Source organism: Drosophila willistoni, assembly GCF_018902025.1.
Source record: "Drosophila willistoni isolate 14030-0811.24 chromosome XL unlocalized genomic scaffold, UCI_dwil_1.1 Seg142, whole genome shotgun sequence".
NCBI lineage: Eukaryota > Metazoa > Arthropoda > Insecta > Diptera > Drosophilidae > Drosophila > Drosophila willistoni.
The window spans coordinates 3,869,567-3,894,293 of record NW_025814053.1 but is presented as its reverse complement, the minus strand read 5'-3'; the positions used below and the strand labels follow the sequence as shown (position 1 = coordinate 3,894,293).

Sequence of the window (24,727 nt, the reverse complement as noted above, 5' to 3'; positions counted from 1 at the left end):
TTAGTATTTACACATTTAAAAAAAATGAATTACATATATTAATTAATAGTTTTTAGAATTTAACACATTTTGGCATGACAAACTTTGAGTTTGGCTAACAAAACGAAAACGAAAATTATGCGATAAAATTTGAAGAAAATCCTTTTTTATTTGGGAAAGATTTATTAAATTATGAAATTCTATAGAGTAGCACCTATTTTTCATTGATTTCAATTGGTACTGGTTTGTTGCCTGGCCGGCGTGGGGGGGCGGTTGTGGGGCGTGGCAGTATATATAACTACATACATATGCTGCATGTATTGTAAGGGCGGGCTGATTTTCATATCATTTCTTTCCCCATAGATATAATTTTGTTTTCATAATTTTTGCAACTTAATTATTGACAACAAAAAAAATTTAAAAAAAAAAAAATGGAGAATCATAATTATATTTTATAATATCTCTCTCATATAAATATTAGCTAACATTCACTCACTCTTTCTCATTCTCATTCGAAACTCATTCATACTCACTTAGCATTAGGTTATCATCGTCTCTCATCATTTAAACTTTAGTATAGATTAATATAGCACTTTAACTTGTTTTTGTTTCTTCGTGTGTGTGTATGTGTGTGTGTGTGTGTGTGTGTGTGTGTGTGGTTTTTGCTTTCTTTTCTTGTTAAATAAAAACCTTTTAACGCTTATGAAAGTTCTTAATTTCGTGACTAGGCAAGTTATATGGTAACTATATAGAAAATGATCGCAAACAATCGCAAAAAACAAGAGAGAACACAAACAAGATATTTTCGCCTTTTAAAAGCAAGCGCAGCCGGGTTTGAAACTTGGCTAGGCGCTTTCAATGTGATTTTTTTTAAGTTAGTATATTGTTTAGTGCGATGTTAGTTGTTCGTATTTGTTGTTGTTGGTATTGCTGATAGTTTTTTCTTTTTTTTTTTTTGTTGTGTATTAGGCTATCTATAGATGCTCATCGCCATGATAACCATTACGTAGTGGTTGCCGTTCTTGTGAATGATCTGTGGGCCGATTGCGATTGAAGAAACCACACTAAAAATAAAAGAAATGAGAATGAGATATAGAATGATCATTGTCAACTTATGTCAACTTACCTTATACAGCAAAAAGATGAGCAGCAGCAATATCAAAGCGCCAGCACATGCAGAAAGGACCACAATCCATAGGGATATAACATCTGGAACTGGCAATGGTTCGGGTTCGGCCTTATAGAATACCTCGTGAGATTTAACAATCTGATCCTTTGGTTGGCCAATAAATGGCAATTTTGTGACATTGGCCACAGCCAATGTAGACACATTCAATGGCACATTGGAGGCCAGCTTCTCCATTGTCTTGGCCACCATGCGTGCTCGTATGGCCACAAAAGCGGCATCAATATCATCTGAACCCAAATTGGTAACCTCACAGCGTATGGTACGGCATTTGGCTGCCTGACATGGTGAATTTAGATCAATTTGCGTTGGTCCTTCGGTTGGCTTTTCTTCGCGACGAACGCGACGCTGTGAGGAACTGCTACTTGAACTGGACCATTGCTGGTGGCCACGACCCTGATTCTGGCCCTGACCCAGTCCCTGTCCTCCCTGATTATCCTCGTCATAGTAATCCTCATTTTCGAGCCCATAGTACGACGGCTTGTTATGAACAACACGATGTTGTTGTTGCTGATAACCACCAACAGGTGCATGGCTTCGGTAAAGTTCATTGTCCACATTACCCCGATTAATGGGACCCAATTCAAAAGTGGATGTATGGAAATTACCACTTTGTCCACCAGCACCACCACCGATGCCACCACCACTAACACCACCAGCACCACCAACACCCGCATAATGAATAGTTCTGGGTTCATTATTGGGCAAACGGAATTGCTGATTACGATACTGTTGACTGGAACTGGATGTGACAATTGGTGGTTCTGCTCCATTGGCCATTTGAATGTAACCATGAGTGCTATGGCCACGCAATTGGCCACTTGGAAGTTGGCCATTGGTGCTGGTGTAGCTGCTGCTGCTGCTGGTTGTCAGGGTGCTGTGATTCAGGGGTAGCTCCTGCTCTACTTCCACCGCTTGATTGGCACGATCCTGATGCACATAAGAGGCATCGCCGGTGGCATCTTGGGCATCCTCACGTTCCAAGAGATCCTTTTGCTTGGTCGTGAAATGGAAGCGTCTCTCATTGCTTACGGCAACACCACCCTGGCCAGCCTGGTTTGAACCCTGAGAGATTTCCACATGTCCTCCTGAGCTCTCGGATTCGCCATTGATCGTAACACTGGCATCCCCACTGCCAGCGGACGATGAGCCTGACAGGCTGCTGGTATGGCCCACCGAATTACTGATGGCTCCCTGGGCATGCAGATACGATTTCCTCTGCAATTTGGTATCCAATTTCAATTGACGCTCATTCACCTCGGATATCATGTCGCAATGAATTCGTCCACCGGTCTCAGGCTGATTTAGCAGATACATCAATGGATCACCGGCAATGGTCTCATAGGGGTAATGAATATAGACGACTGCCTCTTCGATAATCGATGGACGATTGTTGCGTATCTCGTAAATGTGGACAACTTGTGGCCCCAAATCCTCCTCGGCGGTGGCATTCTCCACGCTCTTGTAGTCGTCGGCCTTATAAAGTTGATAGTCGGGCAGGGAAGTGCCCTTAATGCTCAAATCGGTGTCCACCCAAATGCCAACACTCTTGCGATAAATATTATCGAAATGGGAACCAGGTTTCTCCAAATTTGTCGAATTCGCCTCAAAATAAAAGTCATAGCTCGATGAGCTACCGAATTTCTCTGCGGGCACTAAACTAATCTTGAAATGAGCCTAAACGAAAGACAAAAGAATATTAAATTTCCATGAATTCTAATTGACAGACGAATTCTTACCAGTTTGCCGGCCTCCAGGGGATTGCCTATATCACATTTGAGCGTATGATTGTTGGCAGCAGTTGGCGCCGAACAGGTAACGGGCGTATCAGGATTCTCGTCCAATTGATGCAGTTTACGGAATTCCAAATCGCGCGGCGTTACCATATAGAAGGCCGCCTCAAAGGCATCCTCATTATTGTTAGTGATCATTACTTCGATGGTCAGAGGTTCGGGTGAACCAAACAAATATTTATCCACAGTTCTGAAATGAAATGAATCCATCGAGAATGGTTTAGAATCCATCTTTGGCTCATCAAAGACTTTCAAAACACTCACTTGATTTCCAATTTTAGATCCGGTTCACAAAGGTTATCCAGTCCACAATTCTTTTGTATATTGATGAAATCGCGTAGAACAATCTCACGATTCTGATCGATCACTGGCTCCAGAGCCTCTCGCTTGCGTCTAACCAATGTCTGTTGGGGATACACGTTGCTGCGCAAATTGTAACGTGCCTCCACTTCCAATGGGGTTAGCTTATCCTGAACCTTATCCACCAGATAGACCGTCTCATTGAGACAATATGTTTGTCCATAATTCAGACTGATGGTTTGATTGCGAATATTTTTACCCTCATCGCGTAGGAAGAACATGCGGGGATTGCGCGTCTTCTTGGCATCCAGAAGCCAGGAGACATCAAAGATCAACTGATTGGGCAACTTGCGACCCGTATAACTCCAGCAGGTGGTCAACAGCATGCAGGGGACCATCTTGTGATCCCGCTGCAATTGACACTTGCGATCATCGAGACTGATCAGTTTCGAGGGACTGGCAAAACTGGTCTTAGCATTCACAGCCGCCACGGGCCGGGCTTTGAATATGAAGACCTGATCGGAGGCATAGGCACCGACAGCCAAATCGGGATACGTATTGCCATCCATATCGACACCGCCAGAGAGGGCAAAGCCAAAGGTGCGCGGATAGGGGGCACCTTCTACCAGATCCTCGGCCATAATGACCTGTGATGGTTTTGCCAACGGACCATTCGCCGAGCCATGGAACAGATAGACCACACCTCGACCCTCCGGACCATCGTAGGGGGCTCCCACAGCAAAATCTCCATAGCCATCGCCATTGACATCGCCCAATGTGGTCAGGGCCAGACCGAAACGTCCTTTCGTATTGAAACCATCACGTATATGCTCGGTGGTATACCTTTCCGATGGGCTCGATCCACCTTGCAGCAGAATGTAGACACGTCCCACATCATATTTACCCTCGACATTGTTCGGTTCTGTGTACATTGGTGCACCAATGATCAGATCGTCGAGACCATCGCCATCCACATCGCTGGTGGCCAACGAATAGCCAAAGTATTCACCAATCTGACGGCCCGATATATTGAATATATTCGCCATATTCCAACGATTAACAACAATTTTGCCCAGCAAATTGGCACCTCTTGGCATTCCAATGGCCACATCTTCTGTCCGATCGGCATCAAAATCACCCGTAATCATTGAATAACCCAAATATGAATCATCATAGGCCGATGAACTCTCCGGGGTGGAGAACACTTGATTCTCGGGCTTTGTCACATCCTGTGAGCTGGCTTGACCTGTCAATATGCAAGAGATCATTTTTCGTTAGCGGTTAAATTTGAAAATGCATTTCGAGTCTTTTTATTTTTTGCTTTGCTTGAAATGGGTGAGTGTGTAACTAACTAAATTCATGCTAGACAATGACAATTGACAACATCAATTAAGCATTAACAATAAGTATATATATATATATATATAGGCTACAACAAAAACAAGCTACTACAACATTTATGTAAATAATAATGTGATAGATATGTGTACGAGAATTTCCATTTCCATTTGCTAGTCATGCTAATCACATGCGGCACATTTAATTTGACTTATTTTTGTTGGGATTAGTAACAAATTTTGCTATATAGCAAGTACCCAAACCAAGGAGTTAGTACATAAACCATTTTGCTGTCTGTTAACTAATAGGCTAAGCAAATACAAGAACCATAGTTTTTCCTTTGACATTGTCCTTTTCGTGAATGAAAAAGAATCCAAAATTAAGAGTTAGGTATTATGTTTTTGCAGTACATACGGATTTGTATAGAAAAATGCTAAAGTTCTGAGGATATTTACAAATATTTAAATAGAAAAATTCTAAAGTTTTGAGTATATTTCTGTTTTTTTTTTCTTCGTGAAGTAAACGTTTTTTTCCCAATATTTTTGAAGGGATATTTGATATTTCTTTATAAAGCATGCTAGTTTATCATTATCCTTGGAAAAAGATCTTTAGAAATCTCCTCCGGCTTAAACTTTTTTTGTTATAGGTTTTAAAACATCACAAAAAATTCTTCGCTAAATCAAAGATCAAGGAAATATTATGTGTAATTCAATATAAGTTTTGTATGTATATATAGTTTGAAAATCGTTAATTTTTTCAATAAATTTGCTTAAACAAGTTTCGTTTTCCAAACATTTTTGAATTTCAAAGGATTCAAAAACTTCCTTCTCATTCTCACTAAGCCTACTTTAACAAGGTTTTTCTATGTTTCTACTGAGATATTTCTTTATTAAGTAGATTTTTCACCGGTTTATATATTAAAAATAATTCGTTGACTGTAATTTACTTCAGGATTTATCCTAACAAAAAAAAAAAACATTTTTGGCAGCCTTTATCAAAATTACAAAGCACAAATTAGTGACTAACCTAAACTATATAGTATGAGACCCCTATTTAACTTATTATTTTCTAAATTAAGACATTTCTGAACTGTAACATTGAACAAGTTTATCAGGATTAAAACTGGGTTTTAGCTGGGCTTCACGTCAATAAATCTTAATAATCTATAAGATTTAAAATCATAGACAGCACAAAAGTTGAGCAGGTTGTCTGTTTAGGTATTTCAAGAACCACCAAGTTCTATCATCAGCAGACTTCGCTAAAGAATCCACAGTTGTAATGGCGATACCATATCTTCAACGCTTAAACTAGTTGGGAATTCAAGCTACATGAAGCGAGAAAAGAACTCCAAAGCTTGCAACTGCAGATTCCAATTATGTGTATACCCTTCGGAGTCAGGATTAAAAGATTTGATAATTTAGGCTAAGCTTTTATTAAAATACGCATTTTGCATAACCCGAGTCGAAAACTAACTAACTAACTAACTAATAGTATTGGTTATATTTGTTGCCTAAATTTAGATTTTTTTTTTATTGTAGTGCAAAACAATTTTACTCTTTTAATTGGATTCTTTTTCAGCCAAAAGTTATGCCATAGAGATTATAAATAGATATCGATATAATATATATATTATAGATTGTATTTTAATTATAAGTTAGACTAGATATGGATAAATCATTTCATTGATTTTGATGATGATGATAATGTTGATGACTTAGTCTAGACAACAACCAGAGCGGCATTGGCAACAGCAGCAGCAGCAGCGGCAAGAGCAGGACTTTTTGGTCCTTTTTTTTGTTCTTTATGGGAGGAGGACACGTTTTTCAGTGTGATTATCCAAGCCCATAGGCCATTTTATTTTGTTAGCTAAGCATAATAGCATATAGTATAATATATAATATATGTATATATGTAGTATGGGCAATGTTTTTTGTTTATCAATTTGAATGAGTATTGAATTGTTTTATGTACTAGATGGTTTTATTTTTTATCAGTTTTATCAGACACCATTATGGAGAGCGAGTTTTTCGGTCTTTTGTACAAATGTATTATTTGTTTTTGGTTGTTTTTTTGTTTGCTTTTTTAGACACTTTTCATGTATTAAAATTAAGTAGGTATTTTTTTTTTTTCATTTGAGGCGTTTGAGGTGAGAAGCGTATTTGGTTTTGTTTTGTTTTTATTACCTCCAGTGCCGAAGGGCTGATAAAAAGGCGGCTTATATGGAAACGAGGCATCGGGCGGTATTGAATAGGTTTCTCCTTTTAATTCAGTATTTCAGTGTTTATTTTTTTTGTTTTGTTTTTTTTTTGTTGGTATTAAAATAAGTAAGTTGTTTTGGTTTTTTGGATAGTGATGAGGATTTTGGATTTTGGTTGGTTGATTGGTTGGTTGATAGGTTGATTGGGTTGAGCAACAGACACAGTTTCGTTGTTTATATGATATTTGATTTGGATTCGTTTCGTTTTTTTCGGTACAAAATTGCATGCATTTTGCGCCAAATAAATGAAACCAGAGTAATAAATAGAAATTTAATTAGAGAGAACGAAAGAGAGAGAGAGAGAGAAAGAGAGAGAATACATAATTTTAGATTAATCAAATATGAGACAACAACAAACTAAAGAAATTCAAAAATTGATACTTTTCATTAAACAAAAATGTTTTTGGGACAACTTGTTAAACGGTACAGGTACAATTACTGGTACAGGTACGGTTAACATATGTATTACAGTTACATCGACGTTATATATATGTATTATATAAAATAATATGTGGTAAGTTAATATATATATATATATATATATAGATATATAATATAATTACGAATACAATAGATAAAACTAAAGAGTTACATTACGTTTTAACCATTTCTGCTGTCGAGTTGGTTGTTGTTTTTTTTTTTTTTTTGGGTGGATTAGAATGAATTGGTAATTAATTTTGAATATATAATTTTATTTTTGTTTTTGGTATTTCCATTTTGTGGTTAGAAGCGACAACATGGCGACACGAGTAAGCCAAATTAAGTTAAAGAAATTTTTTTTTTTTAATTTATCTTGGGTGAAAACAACTCGACAACACATATACACACGCACGATAGAAAATTTTTAAAGTTTTAAGTTACAAAATATTCTAAACATATTTCAAAGTTCTATTTCAGACACACTTTTTGGTGTCTCTTATCCCAGGGTTTAAGGCTTAAGAGACAAGGCAAGGGAATGCGAATATGGAGGGTTGGGAAATTATCAAATGTTTCGCATGATCGAAGGAATATATCGATTCCTGAACTGTATGAATGTATGTTTGTCTGTAGATAAATTTGATAGTAGTCAAAAACAAAGAAATTAGTTATACTCGTTGGCAAATCTAAGAAAATCCATTCGAAAATTCCTTCAATTGGGAAATTTCCATCATTTTATTACCCTTAGATCTACCATTGCTTGGAATTCTATTCAATTGTTAGATTTATTTACGCCCATTGAAAGGCCATATTAATGTCAATGCTTGCGTTTACACCTTGCCTTATCTTTTAGCTTTAAGATCATATATAAATCTATATGTAGACATATAAAACTAACTCTAATTTAGTCTATAAAAAGGTCTATGAAAATTTAGCTAGAAACTAAATAATACAAAATGCCACATGCACTAACTAAACAAGGCAAATTATAATATACGGTCTCCGGTTTTTGGCTAGGGACATTCGATTGAGATGATAGACAAATTTTACCTCTTAAAGTCTAAGTGTTTTTGTTTGGTTTTTATGTTAGGTACTTGTTCGTTTTTTTGTAAAATGTTTTTAAGACAATACAAGACATAAAACTAGCCTAGATAAGATACAAATTATTATTTTGTGGGGAGGGGGAATATTATAATTCTCTCTAGGTTAAAGGAATAGACGTTGGACAATTTGGAACTAAATAATAATCAAAAAAACATAGAAGAAGAGCGGGAAGAATTCTAGCTAAAAGAAAAATACAGGGATCAAATCTTGACAAAGGGAATAACTATAAATTTTTGTTAAAAAAAAAAAACAATCTACGAGGACGACGACTTAAAGTTCTAGCTAAGGATAAGTAAATAGCTTTATTTCAATGGTTTTCAAAGGACAATACATACTATATATAAAGGGGAAGTGGGAAGGTAACACTATTAAACTCATTTCGAAATAATTTCTGATCTAGGATAGAATGTGGGAAAAACGTGCACTTACCTTGCCAATACCAGCTGCCAGGTGCGCCAATGAATAAACGCGATCCATTCTGTAGGAGGGACAGGGAGACCAAAGAGAGAGAGAGAGAGATACGTTTATAAGTAACCCATAAGAAATGTTCAAATTGTGAATGCAAATGTTATGCCACGATCCCACAACAAGGTGCCAACTAAACGTGCCCACGCCGAGTCCACCAACAAGGCAAAAAAACCAAAATCGGTAAATAATTTAGGCCAAGATGTCGACTTGTAGACACCCTGTAGAAGAAATTTTGTACAAAATCTAAGCCAAACTAATTTTGAGCTTCATCAGTATACCCCATTGTCCTTTGAGTGCAGGGTAAGGACAGCAACTTCATGGAATGCACACAACAACTCAATGCAAGAAAACAAGATGATAAAGACGGACGGATTTAGAAAGGAAACTGAGAATCTTATAAAAACGAAGCCAATAATACTCTCTAGATCGAGAAAGGAAACAGAATATATAGAAACTAAAGAACTAAAGATCAAATTTAAGTTCTTTAGTCTGTCATATCTAACAATAATGACAGAAATGGCAACTGATAAATCTACTAGAATTTCTTTTATTATATCTCTTTGACAGCTCACTCTTGCTGTCGAAATTATAGACTCATTTTGTGGGATTCGTGGAATTTGTTTACTTGCATATCGATGTATGTATATACTTACACTATTGATTGCCGCACTGAAGCCAGCCTGACACGAGCCTTGTCGATGATAGCCCCAGTTGTCTGAAAAGAGATACAAGATAGTTTAGTGGGTAGCCAGAAAGAGAGAAGACGTAATGTAGTTGTATTATGCATTTGTAATTTCATCATCATAAATGTTGTTTGCACAAGCCCCAAATCAATGAGCGAGGATCGACAATCGATAATCAACAATCGACTATTGAGTCAGTTAGCCCTTTGGGGATGTGGCAAATAAATTGCAAATAATTACCACAGCAATGCAATAAATTGCACTGTGATTTGTCAGTCGGTCGTCTGACTGAGTGAAATGACGACAACGACAACGACAACGACGACGACGACGACGACGACGACGACGAACTACAAGCAAAAGGCCAAGGCAGATGATGTTGATGTGGAAGTAAACATAAAAGGATTAGAGCGCTCCTTGGGGGCAACAACAACTGCCAAGTGCCAAGACAACCGATGGACATTGAAATGTACAAAACAACAAAACGAATACAATACAAACAAAAAGACACAGAGAGAGTGAGGTAGAGAGAGAGAGAGAGAGAGAGCGAGAGAACCAAGGAGATCCCAAAACCCAACCACATCCCCAACATCCTTTTGTTTGGCACCGCCTTTTGTCCGGCTATAAAACACAACACAAAAAAATCACGCAATGCCCCCGCGGCAACAGCAACAACCAACAGCAGCAGCAACATGTCGCCTGCCTCTCGAGTTGTACAAAATCAACAGCCAGATCGTGCGTTTGATCAAATTAAACGATAACAATTTGTCTCCGAAGTGTTTCAATTTGAGCGCGGAGCAAAAACGGCGCAGAAAAAAAAGTAACCACACCAAAACAAGAAGTACCTACGCCAAGCCAGCAAGCAAGCAAGCAACCAGCAACATGTTGCTGACGCTCTTGCGACGGCAGCAATCGCTTTGCTTTGCCTCGCATAAGTCAACTCTTTTTGGTTTTTTCTTAAAGGTTTTCGCAGATTACTCCATGGGCGTCCAAGCAAAGGGGTAATTAAGCTAAATTTCATAAATTCTCTGCCTAAATTAGGAGTCGGAAGGAGCTTCTTATTTTAGTATATTGCAAATCGTTTTCAACCGAACTTAGCATTGTTTTCAAATTTGAGAAATGGGACTGGAAAATATACATATTTCTTTCTCTTGCTAAATTCTCTTGTTTTTTAACAAATTATCTGCTATTGCCATGCTGTTCATGTTTCTGGGCCCCCTTTTGAGACAACGTCTCTGATTGTTATTGAAGTAATTCCCATAATAAAATCGCCCCCGTCTTGAATTACAATTAGGTATTGAAGCAAGGGCACTTGCGAACTCAAACTTCAGCTCGGACTTGGACTTGGACTCGAACTCGGACTCTGATTCGGACTTGAGCGTGGTATCTTTTTTTTTTTTGCTTTTGCTTGGCTTTTGTTGTATTTTTTACTATACCCTTTTCTTTTTATTGTTGTTGTTGTTGTTGTTGTTGTTGTTCTACCTCTCTTGCCGATGCGTTCATTTCTCATTCGTCTTAACTATTAGTTTGGCATTTTGTGCGTTAAGTTGGTATTTATTGCTTTCAGTGATGTCGGAATGTACACTGGGCCAGATGAGTTGATGTTGCTACCGCAGTTGCTGTTGTTGCTGTTGTTGCTGCTGTTGCTGCTGCTGTTGCTGTCGATGTTGCTGCTAATCATTTCACAACAACACCAACATTAATAACACAATGGCCTAACCCCAAATGGGGAATCTGGTCAGGGACTGGTAAATGCGTTTAGAATCATTAAATTGCTTTTGCCCTGCGCTCGAATCGATTTCTTGATTTCATTTCGGTCTAACTGAAGATTGAGCAATCGTTGATGGACACATTTTGTTAAATGAATTGGAGTTGTGTTTTTCTTTTTTTTTCAAAGGAGCACATAAAAAGTATCGGAAAATAACAAAGAATTTGTTCTTTAAATTCAATTCATAGGAAATAGATTTTTAATAACGAAATGAAACTCGTGAACTTCATATTGATTTTGAATTTGAAATACTTTTAGCATGTTCTTCAGTTCAATTCCAAAAAAATTCTTCTCACATCACAGTAAAACTATTTGACATCAAATAAACTTTATAAGCCAATAAATGAAACTAGAATACATCTGAGTAATTAACCAAATATTGACTATATGGCCAGCTGTATTTAAATCTGTATATCTATTTCTTAATATATGCATATATACTTAGAAATATATTTGAATGTACACTTCCCCTTTAGATTGTGTATACGCTGTTTGTTTGCATCTGCTGAGCAATGCTAAAAATACCCTCACCTTAGGCAAAACTCGTGAAAGATTCATGAATGAGAATGGGAAAGGAGAACTAAACAGGAGCAGAAGGTAGAGTGGAGAGATGGTGCCACACATGTGTGTGGCTTGTCCAGCATGCGAGTTCGTTGGATCTAAATATATACACACTCACACGCACACACACACACACATACATAGGTATATATACTTCATCTGTATGTGGACTATATTGGGTGAAAGTGACTAAGGAAAAGAAAACATTTGTCAGGCAAATGGTCTGGCCCCTGGCCTTTAGTTTCTATCGTAGATCACAAAAGCAAATCTTATTTAGATAGATTTGTGTATATATACAAATGGGCAATGGATTTCAGAACACAGGAATGCTTGTTCTTAATACAAATAAAGGCCCATAAATGTTTCGTCAGGAGAGAAAAAAATGTAGGTGAAGCACGCAGACATACATATGTATGTATATGTATATGCTTACCAATCGCTCCACCCACACCCAATTCTTCATACTAGCCATAATAGCCCTAATTTCCCCTAAATTCTACGTTTTCTTCTTCTTTATCTTTTTCGTACTTCTTGTCATACGACACCAATCCCCCACACCGAAAAACCCAAAAAAAAAAAAAAAAAGACCCTCTGACAGTTTGAGTTTTGCATTTTGGCGTTTCAAGGGATTCCCTCGACATTACTCAAATTACCTTGAAACGTTAAAGAAACGCACTTAAATCACATACACACACCAAATTGTGGCTTAATCTCACTTACTTGTACGACACGGTGATATCTCATGGAATTGCTTGAAATTGTGCGAGGCGAAGCAGGTGCCCACTGGATCATAGCGCAGCGCCCTCGATGGCGTCATTGTATGGAACACATAACGCGGTGCACAGGCCTGCAAGTAAAAGAAACAAAAATAAAAGAGAAATAATATACATTCAACCAAAAAAAGACAGGCATGGAAATTATTTTTGGGTTAAAGATGTGAAACAATGGCCAGGGCCAAGTTGTTTGCCGCTGTTGTTGCCAACTTCGATGGATCGCGGCGAACACAAACCGAACCAAAAATGGTCACATCGAATTACTCCAACAGATACGAACAAAACAGTGGTTCAGAGAACTTTAGTTAAGTGACCAATTTCAGTAGTCTATAAGAAGCATATAATGTGAAATTGATTAAACTGTTTCTAAGTAAAGCTTGAAAAAACGACTCGCAAATATTTCGAAGCAACTAACTTGAGTTTATTGACAATCTGGCAACTCTATGGCAACAGTAAGTGATCTACATGAAGAAGAAGAACGGGAGATCCAAACAGAGTGATCGATTGATGTAGATCCAGAGCTTACATACTTTCAGTAAGCGATCGACATGAAGAAAAAGAACTATTGAGAAAGTAATCGATTAAATTAGATCTATGTTATTTCAATTATTCGATATCTAATAGCTTACTCGTCAATTTCTAATAAGTTTATTTTATACGTTTTGTTTTTCAAACTCAGTTCATTTAAAATTTCATCTTAATCTTATATTTTATATCTATTTTTCTATTTCCCATCTATGCGTCTCTTTATTATATTATATATTGTATTGACAACATAAACAATAGAACCTTTTCCACAGTAGCCACATCATAGTGTATTTATACAGATATATTGTCTATATAGATAGATATATACATATATATATATATATATGCGTGTATATAGTTTTATAATGTATAAATGGCCTGGCAGTTGGACATAAAACACGCACGAGTCAGGCCGCCTTCTGCCTACAATGCCAAATATGGTTATCCAAGCCCAAACCCAAACCCCAGACCAGAGCCCAGACTCCCAGCTTCAGCTTTAGCTTTAAAGCCAACTGCAGCTTGAGGCAGTTGCCGGCATTGCAATACATCTGTGTGTGTGTGTTTCGAGGAGAGATCTCTTAGGCATGACTGGAGTTGGCTGGTTGGCATTGTGTCTCTGTCTCTACATTGCCTTCACTGCAATTACTTTTACAAATTTATACATATTGTGCCTTTTATGGCCAGAAGTGCCTCTCCTCTTGGGCTCTGACATAAACTCAAAATGACGCGCTATCGCCAAAAATGCATGCTGATCGCCGTGCCACAACCAAGGAGAGACGCTTGGCGGACGGGGGAGGGACAGCCATTCAAATGGCTCCCATTGAATCACAAATCTATGCGTTATTATGCAAGCGCTGAAATCACAACAGACCGTCAAAAAAAAAATAAATAAAAAAAAACCGAAAATCCGCCTCGCCGCTGGACGCTTGAAACAATTCAATTGAATTCATAATCTTGGAGAAAAAACTAAACCATTGTCCAAAAAAAAAGCCTCCACCAGGATGAATGACTATATATAGAAGAAGGGGGGGATGGAAGGAAAGGGCAACAACCAATAAGTTAATAGCGTTTTCCTATTAAAAACTTTATTATCAGTTAAGAGCTCTCCCCCACTTCCTTTCCCCTTTTCTCCTTCTTTGAGGATTCACTGTAAAACTTGCCAAGATATGCAAATTGACTAGAAAGAAGCAGGAGCACAAACAAATAGATAGAGAATCAACCTGCAAGAGAAATACTTTGGCAAGGCAACAATTCAAAGGGAGGTTAACTATGAATTCTTCTTAAGGCTAAAGAATTTGATCAGTCAATCAAATGCTATGAGAAAGAAGAGAACTAAAGAATTCAGACATTAATAAACATAAATAGCTATCAAATGGCAACTCGATTTCCTAATAAATTTATGTTATTATTATTACAAGCCAAAGAGTTCATTTTGTCTTGGCATTACAAAAATGTGAATTACAAATTAACTTTATGTGTGTTTATGTGCAATTTACTGCCGATATATTGACCATTAAAGGTGTTCTATTTATTCCATCCAATTAAAATTAGGCAAATGATGTATAAATTTAAAAACTATGTAAACGGCAAATTTGGTTACAAAGGGGAAGCTATGTTTATGATAATTATTCTCCTATCTTAACAAAGTCAGAACAACTTACCCTGCCTACATCAATAAAAAGGCTGCTAGGTTCTTATATTGACTAAAATAATTGCACTGATTTAGATGAACGAACGGAGAAAAAGAATATAGAAGAATAAGGATCTCTTTAGGAGAAGAGGAGAGCAAGGATCTCCTTACATCACTATCCTCTATAATCTAAAGTCAAAGTAACTAAATGTCAATGATTTTATCTATGTATGTATTGAGCTCAAAAATTTGGCTATAAATTTGGACATTAGCGAACTGCTGAGCCCAAGACCGCAATAGGTTTGGGTCTTAGCTAAGTGTCTCGACTAGATTTTGGCCTGAATACCCATAAACATAATGTTTTTGGCTTAAGCATTTCAGTTAATCAGCCTATATAAGACAAAAAGACAAATATAAAATTCATATTGGAATGTCAATAAACCTTTTATGTCACAAACTTTCTCATTCTTAAGGCAGAAAGTAAGTTGAGCGAAGAGAACATATTATTTAAGAAGATCTGTCGCAAATTTTGTTAACCATATTTTAACATCTTCTTTTTTTAGGGGTTTTGGTAACTTGTCAATGGAATTTTTCGTATTTAAGCTTTAAGCGAAATTGTTTTGTCGTGTTCTTGAAATTTGGGCTTAACGTTTCTCTTTGATATTTTTTTTCTTTTAGGTTCCCCCACCAATTTTGGACGACAGCAAAACATATTTTTGAATGATTTTGTTGTATGTGTGTGTGTGTTAGTGTGTGCTTTTTGGGTTAGTTGTTCTTTCTTTCGTTTGTTTGTTTGTTTTTTTTTTTGTTTTTTTTTTTTGGTTTTTTGTTTGCAGCCTTGTTTGGCAGAGAGCGCATACCAAAACGCCAACGATAAATTTTTGAGACATTAAACTGCACTTTTGCAGACGCCGTCAACGAGTTGCCCCCATCCTAAATGGCAACAAGTAACTGCAACAACAACAACAACAACAACAACTAAAGTCAAAAGTCAACACGTTTGACATGGTCGACATGCAGACGTTACCATTGCGAATGCTAAAGAATCGGCCTCGGGCCAGGCCATGCCAGGCCAGACCGGGCCAGTCCAGATGCAGATGGTAGAAGTCTATGCCTCCATCCACATCACCGCCAGCATCTCCCTGTTTGTGTGTGTGTGTGTTGTGTGCCTTGTCCATATTTGAGTTCAGTTCAATAGCTCGCTCTCCGGCAATTTCACAGATCGTGTCGATGATCATGTCGCAATCGCAACAACAAACAAAAACACACACAAAATAAAAACGAAACGAGACCCCACGACAAGCTATGGCACATGCCCCCAGAGTAATCCAATAGAAAGGCAAAGCCAAGTGGAAGAGAACCTATCCACAAGGGTTGAGATCCATCCATATACAGGCAGACAGACAGATAGACAGACAGACAGGCAGACAGATGATGATGTTAAGGAACTACAATGACCTTGTCTAAATCAAACTTTAACTTCACCTTACCCAAGGGATAGATTCAATTCAATTTAAAGATGATGCAATGCACGAACATTTCAATATACTTTATCATGTACATTAAAGTTAAAATATTATCACTAAGCATACAAACAAACGCATGATTGTTTTGATTGGAACCCCAGTGAACTTCGGCAAAACCCTGAACTTCGTACTCCCAATGAGAGCGTAAAGTGGGGAGAGGGCCAAGCAGCTACGAAAATAATTCAGGTGTAGCACAGACTACAGAACGTGTAGTGCCCAGTTTCTGCCGTTAGATTTATTTTTAAATTTTAAGGCGTTAGTTTGTATTTCAGTAAGTGATGGGTAATTGTGTCGATGAAAATAATCAGCTGAGCTTAGAAGTTCGATAGTTTTATTAGTGCAACCCTAGCGAAGTGGCATCGTGCGCGATCACATGCATTGGTCACACTCTTTTCTGACGAACTTCCGCCCTGGCTAGACGCCTAAACCACGCTGCTCCTCCAGAAAATATATAAAAATTTAAATCTGAAATTTTCTTGGCCATCAAGCCGAATTATTAATTAAATACTAATCTGGAGCATCTAGGACAACAACTATTATAAAGTTTTGTGAATCTTATTATCCTTAAGTTAAATTTTTGTGGATATTTGAATCTTTGGAAGTTTCTAATAAGTTCTTTTGGAAACTTAGCCCTAATCAAATTGAATGCTGAAAGCCTAAGCAAGGAATTTTATATTTGAATTCCGAGAATTTGCCAGGGATAATTTTGGAGACACCGTGGGCTCAAAAGCTGCACACCGTGAAGGGCACCGAGACATTTTGACAAACACGACCAGCTTGGAATAGCCGCCCGAATCGGATACGGGCAGAGAAAGTTTCTTCGTTGCGGATTGAGAGTCCCTTAGACCGAATTTGTTGCATAGGAATGCCAGACGCTTGATTTAACCTAACATTTTATTCCTAAGCATCATCCAGCGGACGACGAAGGCCTTCGACGGACCGGACGGATGGGTAAGTCCTAAGTTCTTGAAAAATCATGTTCGATCTGGTATTTCCCTGTTTGTATGCAAAAAGAATACGAGTTCAGTGTCAAATAATCAGCAAATAAGAAAAATTCTCTCGCGTACAGTAAAGCTAAAGAAAAGATCAAAGAAAAGAGAAAATTGCCAATCAGTGTTGAGAAATTAAATCGATATTAAGAATCGCCTTTGACTGTGTGAGCGAGCCTACAGTTATTTATAATTAGTCTCGTAGTTTAAGTGGAAACTTCCAAATTCCAATTGACATTTTCATTTTTGAATATCTATAAGTTTATATATATCCACCTTACAATTAAGATTTCACAAAACAAGACATATTATCCCTAATTTGGCTTTTGGATGCCTGAAATGATCCAATTATTTAATTTGATTACCGTATATTATAAGAATCATCATTTTAGTTTAGTCGACTCGGATTATGTTTCCGACTTATTGAAGTATTTTGGTATTCCGTAACCCTCGTGAATAAATATCATTTGTAATGTTTGGGTAAAAGTTATGTGATCTTCCTTGTAGCGAAATGTGAGCGGTGAGCTGAATTATTTTGGGATTTTCCAGAATCTTGCGAAAGGAAAATCATTGGTTGGGAGGGTTTAGACGCGAAGCTATAATAACATCCTCATAGCTTCCCTATTCGTGCGATACTAATATACCCTTTTTCTCTATCCTTCTAGTTCATCTCTTTTGGTTAAATAATTGTGTAATATTCGTGCTCTAGGGACTTTGTTTTATTTTATGTACTACGGGTGTATTGAGTAATGCTGGTCCAAAGAACCCCCCCAAAGACTGTTTGCTAGCCGACAGCCAGAAGTCCCACCCGGACCAAACTTCTCGATACACGAAGCCCGTAGATGAGTTGGCTTTGGCCTAATTTGTGGTACTCTTGCCCATCATAACATCTGATGATTAGGGACTGCGAGAGAGACTACCTATATAGGCTGAACCTGACCTCTTCTTGGATCAAAGAAGATTCTTTGACTAAGAGGGGATGTACATGATCTGGATTCATTCCGGGTTGTGTACATTACATAATTTTGGCGCCCAACTAGGAGGCTTGTTAGACTTGTATACAGTTTCTCGGTTCAACCGTGTTTCTTTATAGGATTCAGGCTGAACTGAAGGGTTCAAGAATTTCAGGTTCCTTTTTCCTTCTCCTACTTCTTATTCTATCTCTTAATAAAATCCCCAGCCTTTTTATCTATCCTTTGCTATCAAAAATTTTTATTTTCCTTTCATTTCGCTTTCTTTTTGTATTCACGGATAGTTGGTTGAGTGACTTATTCATTAGGAATGCAGATATTTGGAGAATCCGAGTTCTGACCAGTGATAAGGCGCTTGAGCATTAATCGGTGAATATACTTAGAAACATATACAAACTCTACAAAATAGTAACAGACGTATATTATAGGCTGTGTTTTTCTTGGAATTCGTTAATTTTTGATTGTTTCGATTTTACGACCAGAAAGCACAATAGGCTTGTGATGTCGGCGTTAGCATTGTAGTTTATTGATTCCATTCATTTCTTGTAATTACAATAGAACAAATGCTTCAGCGAATATCAATGAATTGACTGCTTGTTCATCTGGAACTGCAGAGATTTGGCTAGGCCCGAATTCTGACCGATGATACAAAGTGAGCTCAGTTTATGATGTTGGTTGAAATTAGTCTTTTCGTTTTGGATTTGATATAGATGATTAGGTCTAGAACGACAGGATTTCTCTATCCCTTCACATATAAATTTCTGAGATTGAACTATCCATTAGTTCAATTCTCCCTCTATATTAGTACCGCACCTATAATTTTGCTCACTCTCACTTTTAAAACAAGGAAGATAATCGTTATATGATATAATATATTAAAACAAATTAAATAAAGTATCTAAAGTAATTTTTGTGGAAAAATAATCAATATGCCAGTAATTCGGAGTAATGAAGAATTGAGTGTGCTACCAGAAGCAGAATGTACCATTTGCTTGAAAGCATTATTAGAAACAGAAGAGCTTAGGATTACTAAATGTAATCATGTTTTTCATCAGGAGTGTATAGAAAATTATATACAAGAACATCAGGAATGTAATTTTTGTAAGAAATTATGCCACCAGAAAGATTTAGTCCATTTTATAATGTCAGATCAAGCAGAGGGTCCCATAGTTAATAAAAACAAGAAAACCCATAATACTAGAGCTCAATCACAATCAAGCAATGTAGCATCTCCGGCTAGTCAGTCAAAATCAGGAGGTAGAGGTAGAAAACCTAAATCTTCAACGGCACGTAAACCGGAGAACTCGAATCAACAGCGTTCAGCTCGGTCACAGCAACAATCAATTTCAAATCGAGCAGCTGAGATAAATGTTAATTCAATTTTTGAAAGAATGGAATATTTAATTGATCAGAGATTGGGAAATTTGAATTTAAATAATTCAGTTGGACGATCTAACAACCACGATGATCGCGTTCCAACCCCAAGATCAGATTCAGTATCACACCATTATATTAATCCTGGAAAAGCCGCCCAATTAGTACAAAGTTGGGGTATTAAATTTGATGCGTCTCCTAAAGGTCCTACAGTATCAGAGTTTCTATACAGAATAAAAGCATTAACTGTAGACAACTTTCAGAGTGTTTTTACACCGGTATGCAGAAATTTACACCTACTGTTAACCGGAAGAGCCAAGGAATGGTATTGGCGTTATCGAAAAGAACATGACGAAGTTATTTGGGAAGAATTTCGTATGGATTTAAAACAAGAATACGACGATTTTAAGGATGATGATTTGATTCTTGAAGAAATACGTAACCGAAAACAAAGGAATGGTGAAGCATTCGATGTTTACTATGAAGACGTAATGACTTTGATATCGAGATTGGTAATACCTTTGGAGGAAAAACGACTCGTACATCAGCTACAAAGAAACCTGATTTCAGAAGTACGAGAAGCTTTATTATACGTTCCAATTGAATCGGTATCTAAACTTCGCCAGTTGGTGCACCGCCGAGAGCAATTTCTCCGTGAAGAATCAGGAAAACGCATTACGAAGTATACAAATGTTAGGAAGAACATCGCTTTACTCGAAGAGACAGACGAAAATCCCGAGGAAGAAGATATTCAACCGGAGTTAAATGCAATTCAAGTCAAGGAAAAGAAATACATTTGTTGGAATTGTGACATCGAAGGACACAGATGGGACATGTGCTTAGAAGAGCGCCGCATTTTCTGCTACGGATGTGGAAAGAAAAATGTCTACAAACCACAATGTGATGTATGCCTATCCCGTTCGAAAAACTCCAATCAGGGCCCATCATTCCGTCGCAGTCGAGTGGACCCTCAGTAGATGTCAAGAATGACACAGCGACAAACACCATAACACCAGATTTGACAAATAAAAATCAGCCGTATCCCAGACTACCATACCATCAACGGCTGCAAAACTATTTAGCGATTCGAGATAAAATATTTGCACAGGAGGTTGCAACTTGCCAGTTTATTAGAAGTCGCTCAAGCGAACGTCTGCGTCGCTTTTGGAAGAAAGTAAAAGATGTCCAAAGACGAATAATAGCGTCTATGATTAACAAAGCCGCAGATGGCCGTTTCTACGCTCCAGTGAAGTTTCTCGAATTTTCTGAACTTGGTCTATTGGATACTGGAGCCAATATCAGTTGTATCGGATCAGATTTAGCAGCAAAAGACTGGACGAAATATCCCGGATTTTCGACTATTGTTTCAAGTGTGGCCACAGCAGATGGGAAAAGACATCCATTTACCGGAACAATAAGAACAGAGGTACAATACGAAAGCAAGCGAAAATCTCTTTCTCTTTTTATTATCCCGTCATTAGCGAAACGAGTTATTTTAGGAATCGATTTCTGGAAATCTTTTGAGTTATGTCCAGAATTTTCATCTCGTTGTAAGACTAGCATATTAGAAAAAAATATTCACTCGATTGATGACGAAAAGAAATGTTTATTAAACCCAGAGCAAGAAAAAAGATTAAACGATGTGATTCAATTGTTTCCGGATTTCAAACAACAGGGATTAGGCCGAACTCCACTTATTGTTCATGACATAGAGATCAAAGAAGCAACTCCAATCAAACAACGCTTCTATCCTGTGTCGCCAGCGGTTGAAAAGTTGATGTATAAAGAAATCGACCGAATGTTGGAAATGGGAGTGATCGAGAGAGCCAATAGTCCTTGGAGTTCTCCTATGCGTCTGGTTATAAAACCCGGAAAAGTGCGATTATGTTTGGATGCAAGAAAAATAAATGAAGTCACCAAAAAGGACGCATATCCGCTGCAAAGCATAGATGGAATTTTCGCGCGACTGCCCAAAGCAAACTTTATAACAAAAATTGACTTAAAAGATGCCTACTGGCAAATTGCTCTTTCAGAAAAATCCAAACCCATAACAGCTTTCACGATACCCGGCCGCCCCTTGTACCAGTTCACTGTAATGCCATTCGGACTATGCAACGCTTCGCAAACCATGGCACGATTAATAGACGATCTAATTCCAGCAGATCTGAAATATTGTGTGTTCGGATACCTAGACGATCTTTGTGTGGTGTCAGAAGACTTTGATACTCATTTAGAAATTCTAATTCGTATGTCTCAGCAATTTAGAAAGGCAAATCTAACTTTAAATATAGAAAAAACAAAGTTTTGTGTTACAGAAGTGCCATATCTGGGCTATATTATAGGAAGAGGAGGAATTTCAACAGACCCTGCTAAAATAGAAGCAATAAAGACTTGGCCAATTCCGAAAACGATAAAGCAAACCAGAGGTTTCTTGGGTGTTGTTGGTTGGTATCGTAGATTCATTGATAATTTTTCTGATATTACATTTCCGATAACCCAATTACTAACTAAGAAAAAGAAATTTTATGGACACAGGAAGCTCAAATTGCCTTCGAAAAACTTAAGGAAAAGCTTACCTCTGCACCGATCTTGATCAATCCAGACTTCAATAAGAAATTCTTCGTGCATTGTGATGCAAGCAACTATGGCATCGGAGCAATGTTGGTACAACTGGACGAAGAAGGAGCTGAGAAACCTATAGCATTTATGTCGAAGAAGTTAACAACAGCTCAACGAAACTATAGCGTAACAGAACGCGAGTGCTTGGCTGCTTTGGAAGCAATTGAAAAATTCCGCTGCTATTTGGAACTACAGGAATTCGAAGTCATAACCGACCACGCCAGTTTAGTTTGGTTGATGCGACAATCAGATTTGAAAGGAAGACTCGCGAGATGGGCCATGAAGCTGCAAGGTTATAAGTTTGAAGTAAGTCACCGACGAGGTCAAGATAATGTAGTACCCGATGCCTTGTCCAGAATGTTTTCAGAGGATTTGTGTGCTTTGGAAGAACTTCGCCCCTTAGTCGATTTAAACTCTCCTAGTTTCAATGACGAAGAGTATCAACAACTAAGACAGAAAATTGAAAAAGAACAGGAAAGATACCCGGATTTGAAAATAACAGATCAATTTTTTTATATACGCACGGAGCATGATGATGGAACAGAATCCAGTCAAGTCAATATTTGGAAATTATGGATTCCACAAAGTTTGTCCAAAGAAGTTATAAAACGAGCTCATAAAGACACGATATCTGCTCATGGCGGAATGGCAAAAACTTTGGAGCTCATACGTCGGACATTCTTTTGGCCTGGCATGGTGGTACAGGTGCGTGATTATATACGAAACTGTGAGACGTGCAAGTCAACGAAAGCACCTAACCAAATCTTAAAGCCACCAATGGGTAAGCCCGCAGTATCAGAGAGACCTTTTCAGCGATTATATATTGATCTTTTGGGACCATATCCGAGAAGTAAACGTGGTCATATCGGACTCCTGATAGTGGTTGATCATTTATCGAAGTATCATTGGCTTCAACCCCTTAAAGTATTTAAGAGTAATGTGATTCAAGAGTATCTACAGGATAATATATTCTTTAGATACGGAGTTCCCGAGATATTGGTTAGCAACAACGGATCACAATTCAAGGCAAGCGAATTTAACGCATGGTTAACGACGTTGGGTATAAAACATATATATACAGCAGTTTATTCCCCACAGTCGAATGCCTCTGAGAGGGTAAACAGATCCATAATTGCAGCAATACGCGCCTATCTCAAAGAGGACCAGCGCAAATGGGATTTACACATACCTGCTATAAGTTGTGCACTAAGGAATTCGTATCATCAGAGTATAGGATGCTCTCCTTTCCATGCTTTGTTTGGCTTTGACATGGCCACACATGGTTCCCAATATACTCTTCTCGAAAAGATTAACATGCTGAATGAATCGAATAACGTGTTGCGAAAGGACGATCAGTTAGCATTACGGCGTAATTTTCTCAAGAAGAATATAGCACAGGCAGCGGAGCAGAATGCAAAGGTATATAATCTGAGGACCAAGGAGGTTAATTTCAAAGTAGGACAAGAAGTCTTTAGACGTAATTTTGGACAGAGTAAATTCCAAAAATGCGTTAGTGCTAAGTTAAACTTGTTGTGGCTAAAGTCTCGAGTTCGAGAGAGATTAGGAAACTGTTATTATGTGTTAGAGGATTTAAATGGTAAACTGCTAGGAACCTATCATGCTAAGGACATTAGGCAGTAACTGTCTTTTTTCAGGTTAATACTCCGAAGCAAGCTCTAGTATTATCCTGTGGTTGTAGTGCCCAGTTTCTGCCGTTATATTTATTTTTAAATTTTAAGGCGTTAGTTTGTATTTCAGTAAGTGATGGGTAATTGTGTCGATGAAAATAATCAGCTGAGCTTAGAAGTTCGATAGTTTTATTAGTGCAACCCTAGCGAAGTGGCATCGTGCGCGATCACATGCATTGGTCACACTCTTTTCTGACGAACTTCCGCCCTGGCTAGACGCCTAAACCACGCTGCTCATCCAGAAAATATATAAAAATTTAAATCTGAAATTTTCTTGGCCATCAAGCCGAATTATTAATTAAATACTAATCTGGAGCATCTAGGACAACAACTATTATAAAGTTTTGTGAATCTTATTATCGTAAGTTAAATTTTTGTGGATATTTGAATCTTTGGAAGTTTCTAATAAGTTCTTTTGGAAACTTAGCCCTAATCAAATTGAATGCTGAAAGCCTAAGCAAGGAATTTTATATTTGAATTCCGAGAATTTGCCAGGGATAATTTTGGGGACACCGTGGGCTCAAAAGCTGCACACCGTGAAGGGCACCGAGACATTTTGACAAACACGACCAGCTTGGAATAGCCGCCCGAATCGGATACGGGCAGAGAAAGTTTCTTCGTTGCGGATTGAGAGTCCCTTAGACCGAATTTGTTGCATAGGAATGCCAGACGCTTGATTTAACCTAACATTTTATTCCTAAGCATCATCCAGCGGACGACGAAGGCCTTCGACGGACCGGACGGATGGGTAAGTCCTAAGTTCTTGAAAAATCAT

At 37.8% G+C, this 24,727-nt stretch overlaps 1 protein-coding gene across 2 annotated transcripts in view; it reads right to left on the bottom strand.

Moving 5' to 3' along the window:
* Positions 1 to 625: 625 nt before the first annotated feature.
* LOC6653129 (integrin alpha-PS2) overlaps positions 626 to 24,727 on the bottom strand; it is a 42,234-nt gene continuing 18,132 nt past the window's right edge. The window contains exons 4-11 of one of the 2 annotated variants that reach the window (XM_002075464.4): positions 12,575 to 12,701; positions 9,496 to 9,557; positions 8,804 to 8,852; positions 6,780 to 6,854; positions 3,223 to 4,504; positions 2,905 to 3,148; positions 1,106 to 2,842; positions 626 to 1,043 (exon numbers count right to left, since the gene is read on the bottom strand). In XM_002075464.4, coding sequence (XP_002075500.1) covers positions 954 to 1,043; positions 1,106 to 2,842; positions 2,905 to 3,148; positions 3,223 to 4,504; positions 6,780 to 6,854; positions 8,804 to 8,852; positions 9,496 to 9,557; positions 12,575 to 12,701 — 3,666 coding nt within the window. In that variant the 3' untranslated portion in view covers positions 626 to 953. The remainder of the gene's footprint in view (positions 1,044 to 1,105; positions 2,843 to 2,904; positions 3,149 to 3,222; positions 4,505 to 6,779; positions 6,855 to 8,803; positions 8,853 to 9,495; positions 9,558 to 12,574; positions 12,702 to 24,727) is intronic. The other variant, XM_023181340.2, reaches the window with a different exon arrangement.